This window comes from Rutilus rutilus (genome assembly GCF_951802725.1).
Source record: "Rutilus rutilus genome assembly, chromosome: 23".
Taxonomy (NCBI): domain Eukaryota; kingdom Metazoa; phylum Chordata; class Actinopteri; order Cypriniformes; family Leuciscidae; genus Rutilus; species Rutilus rutilus.
Window position 1 is genome coordinate 4,687,501 of NC_140233.1, and position 10,000 is coordinate 4,697,500.

At 38.2% G+C, this 10,000-nt stretch overlaps 1 protein-coding gene across 1 annotated transcript; it reads right to left on the reverse strand.

The window, feature by feature from the left end:
• Positions 1-1,882: 1,882 nt before the first annotated feature.
• Positions 1,883-5,286, reverse strand: mansc4 (MANSC domain containing 4; the record flags this gene model as incomplete). The annotated part of the gene is made up of 3 exons (XM_084396789.1): positions 1,883-3,656; positions 3,940-4,074; positions 5,067-5,286. The coding sequence occupies 3 exons, from the start codon at positions 5,284-5,286 to the stop codon at positions 2,020-2,022; spliced, it is 1,992 nt and encodes a 663-aa protein (XP_084252915.1). The 3' UTR covers positions 1,883-2,019.
• Positions 5,287-10,000: the final 4,714 nt, after the last annotated feature.

The window sequence follows — 10,000 nt, forward strand, 5'->3', positions numbered from 1 at the left end:
CGCAGAGACTGTTTTATTAAAATACAAGTCATCATGCACAAAGACTGCCCACGAAAGACAGTTAGACTTCCATAAAATACATACATTCATGCATTCACTTTATAAAACCTAGTGTAGCCTCCGCAGGTGGTATTTTAACACATTGTACCTTGTTTTGGCCAAATTATAAAGCAACATTCATCATTTACAGAGAATGCAATTCCCAGAATGCATTGCAACAAGCTCTGTGAAACAAAACAAGTGTTGATTACTTTTGCATTAATTACTTGTAATTAATTGAATAGCAAAAATGGACTGTTTACCCAAAGTATGGTCTCATTAGTTTAAGAATCAATCGTGAGCATGAGTCGGCGCGCCGCCATCTTGGAACAGTCAGCGTGTCGTCCCTCACAGTAAGAATCAATGATGCTTCAACATCGTACAGCTTCTGGTTGCGAAAACGCCGAGATTGAAATTCCCCAAAGAAATGGGATAACCTGTCACCGGTGAGAATGTGTTGGTTTGTGTTTTTATATGCATTATCTCAATAGTACAGGTTTTTACTATGGTACTTTTTAATGACGTGCTTGTTGTATTGTGTTAGTTTAGCTAGCAAAATCATCTGCTGAAGTCTATTGCAGATATATATTCATACATGCGTCTAACTACAATTGCAGACGCACCGTCAACTTGCTCTCAAATGTTCACCGACCAGCTTTGACTGTTCCAATATGGCGGACGGATTACGTATAGCGGCCCATAGAAACAGCCGCTAATGGGACATTTATATATATATCTGAATGTGAGATTCTGCCCAGTTCCATAGCACTTGTCTATATAGGCAGTATACTAGGTTTTGGACCATAATAATCAGTCTTTATATTTTGAAAATAAATCTTTGTAAACATTTAACCTTTATCTGTGTCTTTTTAAATCCTCATGTTGACAAACCAATGATCCAGAATGTATTTTTGAAGTCCTCTGGTGAATCCTGTAACTCCATAGTTCCTTTTTATAGTCCATGGATGGCACTCAAAAGAAAGCTTATGAGTAATATGTTTAGCGGAGCATGTTTGATCATATACTGTACAACAAGTTATAAAATGAACGATCACCTCTGGTGGTTTTGAAAGTGAGCCACCTTCAGTTTGAATTAAACCACATTAGCAGCATCTACAACACAAGGGCTGCATCTGAAATCACATACGTCCCTGCTATAAAGTAGTATATGTAAAAATAAAGTATATGTCTGAATTCACAGTATTCATAAAACAGTCGGATGACCTACAGTACTACTGTCTGTGTCTGGTCTCATTCCTGTCGGTTTTCTGTCTCATTCCTGTCGGTTTTCGGTCTCATTCCTGTCGGTTTTCGGTCTCATTCCTGTCGGTTTTCGGTCTCATTCCTGTCGGTTTTCGGTCTCATTCCTGTCGGTTTTCTGTCTCATTCCTGTCGGTTTTCTGTCTCATTCCTGTCGGTTTTCTGTCTCATTCCTGTCGGTTTTCTGTCTCATTCCTGTCGGTTTTCGGTCTCATTCCTGTCGGTTTTCGGTCTCATTCCTGTCGGTTTTCGGTCTCATTCCTGTCGGTTTTCGGTCTCATTCCTGTCGGTTTTCGGTCTCATTCCTGTCTGTTTTCGGTCTCATTCCTGTCGTTTTTTTGTCTAAATCTTGTCTATTTTCTGTCTCATTCCTGTCGGTTTTCTGTCTGTTTCATGTTCCTTTCCTGACTCTTTCCTGCCTCATTCCTGTTTGTTTCAAATGAAGTGTCTGACAACATGAACGTGAATGTAGTACATCTGGATTCCATTCGTATTATAATGGATTATATTATATCATATTCATATTAATTACATATTCAAGGGAAGTACCTAGAGACTATGCAATTTCGGACACAGCCACTGGTTATGAATGGTTTCTCCCAATCTGGGCCTTGAGGGCCACTATACTTTAGAGTTTAGCTCCAACCTGTATCAAACTCACCGGTTAGCTCGTTCAGGCGTGTTTGATTAGGCTTGGAGCTTAACCCAAGGAACCCTGCTTTACGAGCTTTCCCTTACAATGACGTACTTGATGAGTCTCATTGATCCTCTCTTGCCCCTCAGATTTGTCCTGTACCTGCCCTTGCGTCGCCTCCGGCCTCTCCAGCTCAGAGCCGCGAACACCGAACAACAGCAGCAGAATGTGACGGTAGCGCAAGTCGCTAAGGCCACTAGTACGGTGTTAGCCGCCAAATGCCACACCGATGTCAAGCTTCCTCCGTCCCCAATGGGTCGAGGTACGTCACCTGTAGTGATGTTTCGGCTGATGTAACCCTTCGTGTCGTTGGGGTACGGTTGACTATCCATCATGCTGCTAGTAGGGGAAGAACTCAAACTATTTGCTGATTTGCCCATACGGGTGTGTGTAAAAGTTAGGGTCAGGTGTCTAGGGGTTGTAGAGTCATCAGTGGTGATTGTAGGACTGGTGGTTCTTGTGTCGCTGCTAATTGTCTGTTTTGTTTGGGATAGAATAGTAGTTTGGGTTGGGGTTGAAGTCTCATACGCAGGGGTATTTTGGGTTGATGTTTGAAAGGGCACGTTTGCAGATGTTAAGGGCTTTGTGGTCGTCCACTGTGGCGTAGTAGTCGTCTGTTGGGGATTGAGCGTAGAGTCCATTTTAGGCTGTGACGTACTTGATATAACATGCTCTGACGTGCTTTGAGCAGTTGTAGCTTGTATTGTCTCATATGCAGGGGTATTTTGGGATGATGTTTGAAAGGGCACGTTTGCAGATGTTAAGGGCTTTGTGGTCGTCCACTGTGGCGTAGTAGTCGTCTGTTGGGGATTGAGCGTAGAGTCCATTTTAGGCTGTGACGTACTTGATATAACATGCTCTGACGTGCTTTGAGCAGTTGTAGCTTGTATTGTCTCATATGCAGGGGTCATTTGAGTTTGGGTTTGTAAGGGCACGTTTGCAGAAGTCAAAGGCTTTGCGTTTGTTAAGGTTTCCGATTGTGAAGATGCAGAAGTCTGGGATGTAACTGTCTTGAAAACAGCTGTAGTTTCTAGATACTCATCCGACTTGGATAGCGAGGTAGTCTTGGCAAAAGATTGCGTAGTGTTTTGAGAAGCCGTCGCTAAAGATTTTGTAGTCTGTAGAGATGCCGTTTGTAATCCCAAAGGCTGTTGGGTAGTAAGAGCTTCATTGATTGGGATGGAGGTCAAAGTAGAGTCAAAGTAGTCAGTTGTAGAGCTTGGGTGGGCTGTAGTCGAGGGGTTTGGGATGCTGTGGTTTAAAGTGTCAGCACTTATATCAGGTTCATCCGTCTGAGAGGTGGTTTGTGTAATATGATGCAGGTTTGTTGATTCCCACTGTGGCGTAGTAGTCATCTGTTGGGGATTGAGTGACGTAGTTGATATGATGTGTTCTGATGTGCTCTGAGTTGCTGTAGCACATCGAGGGAGGTTATGTTGTACTTCAAGTGTAGTAGGAACAGCTCGAGTGGTTTGTTGGGGGGTTGTAGGTTTTTTTGTACTACTGGAGGGAGGACTGATGGAGCGGACGGGTGGATAGTTGAACTGACGCTTGTCAGAGGTCAGCGGCTCTGAAACATTGAGCCGCGAGGAAGACATGTGAGGCAGAACACGCACGTTGGTGGTGAAGTGCTTCCCGAACACCAACAGGTCCGGATCCACACCTGAGAACCAGACAATCGCAATCAGATTATTAATGAACAAGCTTTATACTTGTAGGCTGAGGGGATGTTCATTTCATCTTAAGTGTTTCCATGCTAAAGATGCATGTAGTTTCAATTCTAGTGCACACTTTTTCAGATTTAAATTATGTAGAAATGTCTTGTTTTGATCTTTATGTTGAAGACGTTTCGTGTACGCATTCAATCCTCATTAAAAGAAAAGGAAAGATCATCATGGTTTTACATTTCCTCAAACCAAAGTAGAGTTTGGTGTGCAGTTTCTCACCTTTAGTGACATTATAGAGGATGACATTTCCTCTGCGGTGAGGAATGCAGCTCTCAGCGGTCGGACATTGCAGATGAAAGCAGTTCACACTGTCCTGAGTGGTGTTGAAATGAAACACAGCCAGGTTGCAGGAGACTGTGCATGCAATTCAGAAATTAATTTACAAAAGTCTTTTAACAAGGTCTTTATGGCTGTTGAAGATTCTGAATTATACTTAGATTTATGCATTTCCATTATATAGTGCAACCACATTCTTTAAAAAAATATTTGATTGCATTTTTAATGTCAAGTACAAAAATGTATATATTTAATCATTCATTTAGTTAAGAAACAAATACCCTAAATGTCATATGATATACTATTTGATAAATAGATATACTTTGAAATTAATATTTTCACTTACTATATAACTATTTTTTTTTTTTAATTCAAAAGTATTTTACATCTGCTATAACTTTGTGTACAAATCTAGTTTATACTTTAAACTTGGCATTGAGTACTATGAATATTGTTGACAGTTATGACAAATTACTTGTGATGTTCCATACTTTGTAATCTACTATATTAATACATGCAAATGTAAATATCATAATATCTGTATTATTTTACGTGCATTATGATGTAGCATTTGTGTTTTAAAAAAAAGTTTAATTTTGTCAAGTTAAACATTTCACAAAAATTAGTTTTAAAACGCTAAAAAAAATAGATATAGCCTAAAATTCACAATGAAGACAAATTTTTTGGACACACTTAGTCAATTAAAACATCTGAATGTAATTGCAAATGCTGTATGATCTTTTCTCTTCACTAACTGCATTCTGCGTCGTCGTTTTCTCGTTTGATAAACTGTTTCGGTGATTTTCAGTGGATGTATGAAGTCAGTTCACTCAAGTTCACACAGATCTAGCAGAGGAACCACATGTTCCTCTAACTACAAACACGTGTTTTCATGTTTAGCACTATCCTTAAATCAATCAAACTTTTTTGGTGAAACGTTTTGCTGTCTTTCTTTTCAAATAAATGACTCTTGCTTTAATGTTTTGTTGATGCAATAACATTCAGACGTTTTTGGGTGTTCTTGAGCTACTTTAGTTAGTCAGTTGTTCCAGTTTAAAGCATAAACTCACAGTTTGGTGTAAGACAGCAGGCTCTGCTGCACTTGAGCGCAGACTCGTCCTGATAAACCCTCAGGATATGAGCTCCTCTGCGCTGAGATTCCTCTATGTCCACATACAGTCCTGGATATCTGCGGATCCAGCAGCTCTTATAGTAAGATGTCGGAGAGCAGCTGGAGTCCGAGGAGCAGATCAAACCCAGAATCCACAGCAAACTCCATGGCACGGTCATTGCGCGCTTCATTCGGCTGGTCTGCGAGGCTGGAGCTCAAGTCATATTGTTTTGAAGCGCTCGCGCTCGTGTGTTTCTGGCGCAGGTGAGCGGAACCTGCGCAGACTGGAACAGGTGTGATGATGATGATGATGATGATGATGATGATGAACGCGCGTGAAGCGAGCGAGAGCGCGCCAGAGTTTAGAGCTCACCCCTTTATTCCGTGCTCCTCGTTCAGTCAGACATTCATTCAAATAAGTAAATGCTCATAGTGGTTTTATAAAAATAGGCTCTTTATTTGCTGTAGCCTACATTTTGTTGTGTCAAAACAATCACGATATAACCATTAACTGCAATTGCTATGAAAATTCTATAACTTTTTTGTAGCCTATTAACAATAATTTCGTTCTATAAAATGCAGCTTGTGTGGCCTTGTGTCTGACCCCCTCAAAGGAAGTCAAACCCTAATTGAATTGTGTAAATATAAGAAATAAATACATACATTTTACATATTCTATTTCTATAAGGAAACAAAGTTTATATAATTTTCATCCGCCAAATACACGCTGGTAAACGGTCGCGTTCGCTGAGGAGATTTGCAAACATAGCAACTGGATGCCTTTCGATGTTTTTCTTTTTTATTGGACGAAACATCATCAAAATATAAGTGGAAGATTTCAGTCTTGTTCCGATAAGCCCTACACCATGGCCGACGAACGTCTTCTTTCGCACTTCACGAGATCTCGCGATAAATGTTGAGAACGTGATTCAACGTATGTTTTTAAGTTGAGGTGGCAAATACTCTCCTTAAGTCAATTTACAAACTAGTTGAGAAAGTGAAACTTAACATAAGTTGAATGAACAAATTCAGCCACTTTAAGTTGTGCCAACTTTAAAAACCTACATTGAAACAACTAAACTGTGAAATCCTTTTTTTATCACTTTATTTAGGCAAAGGGGCACAACAGCTCTTGCTATTTTATAAAGTAACACATATTAAAACAGCAACTTTGCATTACAACAACATTAAGAAAAAATAAATAAATGTTTGTTTAATTTGGTAGACTACAGTCTATTTTTGTTGGCTTGAACATGACGCAAACGCTCTTTCAGTAACATTAATAGAATGTTCGTTATGTTTTTTTCTCTATAATAATGTTCTGAAAATGTTAGCACAAAAATGCTATTAGGAATGATTTTTTTCCTGAACATTTTAAATGTTACTTGTTTTGGAACATTCAGAGAACATTCAAAAAAAGTAACATTCCCATAATGTTTTCAAAATTATAAAATGGAATGTTCCCTTAACGTTCGCATAACCAAGAAAAAAGTTTTATAATAATAAAAGTTACATTTTAACACATAGGCCTACATTGATCACAGGTATTATGATCAAAATATCATAAAATAATTATTATTATAATTTAAAAGGCACTTTTTATTATTTTGTTTTGTTCACTGTAAAAAAAAAACCCGTATAATTATGACAACAAGTGTTTTTACATTGCTTTAACTCATCATAAGTTAAGCAATTTTTTATAATACAAGATTCAACTAATTTTTTAAGCCAGCTTAATGTAAATTAATTTGAAATTACTTAAATATTCAAGTTGATTGTACTTAAAAACTTTAAGGCAGCAATTTTTTTGTGTTGTTGAAGACAAAAGGGGTGGTGTGGCGCAATGGATAAGACACATGCCTTTGGTGTGAGAGACCCGGGTTCGAATCCACTGTGAGACACCAATGTGTCCCTGAGCAAGACACTTAACCCCTAGTTGCTCCAGAGGCGTGCGACCTCTGACATATATAGCAATTGTAAGTCGCTTTGGATAAAAGCGTCAGCTAAATGAATAAATGTAAATGTAAATGTAAATGACATAATGTTGATTCAACATACAGATCATGTAAAAAAAAAAAAAAGTAAAAAAAAGTGATTTGGTTAACCTTTTTTAGTCATTTAGCATTCAACGTTATATTAACAACAACTGACAATATTTCAGGCATATTTCAACGTTTAAGGTCGTTTATGTGTCGGCTGGGAACGTTTTCATAACTTAATGCGTATTCTTGTCAGCTGGGACACGTCCCATGCCAGCTTGCCCTGTGGAACACCATTGGCTCTTTGTTCCTCAGATGAGAAGTGTTTGATTCCTTCTGGAGAAATCAGAGAGGATTATTCTAACTGTGCAGGGCCAGATTTCCAATCACAGAAGCTGATACTATTTTCCCCGTTTGTGACTCATTTCCACTGTTTGTGTGTGTTACAGCCACAGGTTTGCCAAAAGACACTTGGATCAGGTTGCCGAGTGGCTTTCACACTCCATTTTCCAAAATCCAGCAGATCTATGAAGGCTCCGAACACTGGCTGGAGAATGAGCTCTCAGGGCCAAGGTGAAGTTGTTGCACTGGGATCAGCCTTGAGTCTGCCAGGTCAGGCACTGAGAGCACACAATACAACACAGTTTGAAGGGCAAATGTTTAGTTTGACATGCACCATGAAAATCAGAGTACAAACAGAGTACAGAGTAACAGAGTACAAACTAGTGGTATTATTAAGAATGCCAATACTTTTATTCTCACATTTATTTTTGGCATTGATTCTTCATGGTTTAGGTTAGACTGGAGTTAAGATCATTTTGTAAATGAAGCAACATCATTATCATTAAGAGTCAGAATGCTAATATTTTCACAGCATCAGTAGCCTACAATATATGTCGATTAAAAATAATATTATATTTTATTATTTAATTTAATATTTTAAGTTTAAACTGTGATGTTTAACGAATGATGAACTTCAACATGTAGGAGTGTCTTTGCCACTAGATGGCGCCAGATCCTCTTTAAACTCAAGTGCCACGCTGATTGGCTGAAGGAGCTGTGACGTCAAAGGACAAACTTTGGAAAGTGTATTGGCACATTTATTAATGCTAATATTCTGCATGATGTAACCATAACTTTTAAAGACTATGTTAGGACACTATGAATCTGATTCTAAATACTTGATTTGTTATAGATTTGTTTTCTTTGCAAATTCTATACACAACAAAACATTTTTTTTTAAGAATTCAGAAAGTATTTCATCACTGTTTCGTCTTCAGTATACAAGAAAGCAAGTAGAACGACTTTAATTAGCAATGCCTTTAATTTGTCTAATTAATTTCTTAGCCTCATGTTCTTTATCTTACTTATTTATCTTTTTCTGTCATTAGCAAATTATTGTTAACTAATTTTTTCTCTGTATTCTGTTGACAATGGGTGTATTGTTGTTACATTTTGTGTATTCTACAAAGAAGAAGTAAATTTAATACTTTTAAGAGCCTGCAAAAAAGAATCGGTTACAGGCAAAACATCTTTCTAGTATAGTAAATTATTAACAATTTGTTGCTTGATCAAAAACTAAACATGTTGACCTTTAGGGCTAAGGGGGCGTTTATACAATCATCCGTCATAGCTTTAACTTCCATTGCTCCACAGATGACACCTAACTTTACATCCATTCTCAACGCACTGCCCTTTTCCCGACCAACTCCATATCAGCTTGTATTGATGAAATAACATTTCATGTCATGTTATGTATGTTATGTTATCTACGCTCATTGAATCTGTATTGTCTCTTTGCCTGCTGTTGTGTTTACTTGTTATAATATTGTAAAGCGACCTTGAGTTTACAGAAAGGCGCTATATAAAATAAACATTATTATTATTATTTTTATTGCTGTTTTTTGTGTATCCTTGTGAACAGGGAGCATTTTGACAACGTTGTCGTCTGTATGCAAAAATTTTCAAAAACTAAATGGAAAAGTTAGTACATCGTTTTCATGCAAATGTACCTTTTCTTGATAGAACCAGAACTGCCCTATTCTGGTTCACCTCCTACTTGACCGTCAGAATTACATCTCTATCCTCCAGGCTAAGTCCATTTCCGGCCCTGTTTCACACGGTGTTCCCCAGGGTTCTGTTCTTGGACCTTTTCTCTTCATCATCTACATGCTTCCATTAGGTAACATCATCCGTCATAGCTTTAACTTCCATTGCTCCACAGATGACACCTAACTTGACATCCATTCTCAACGCACTGCCCTTTTCCCGACCAACTCCATATCAGCTTGTATTGATGAAATAACATTTCATGTCATGTTATGTATGTTATGTTATCTACGCTCATTGAATCTGTATTGTCTCTTTGCCTGCTGTTGTGTTTACTTGTTATAATATTGTAAAGCGACCTTGAGTTTACAGAAAGGCGCTATATAAAATAAACATTATTATTATTATTTTTATTGCTGTTTTTTGTGTATCCTTGTGAACAGGGAGCATTTTGACAACGTTGTCGTCTGTATGCAAAAATTTTCAAAAACTAAATGGAAAAGTTAGTACATCGTTTTCATGCAAATGTACCTTTTCTTGATAGAACCAGAACTGCCCTATTCTGGTTCACCTCCTACTTGACCGTCAGAATTACATCTCTATCCTCCAGGCTAAGTCCATTTCCGGCCCTGTTTCACACGGTGTTCCCCAGGGTTCTGTTCTTAGACCTTTTCTCTTCATCATCTACATGCTTCCATTAGGTAACATCATCCGTCATGGATATTCCATTGCTAACCCAACTTTACATCCATTCTCAACGCACTTCTCCTCTCCCCTTATCGCGGATCCGAGTGAACGGGGATCTTTTTGACAGCGTTGTCGTCTTTACGCGTACAATTTCAAAAACGCAATGGAAAAACTTTTC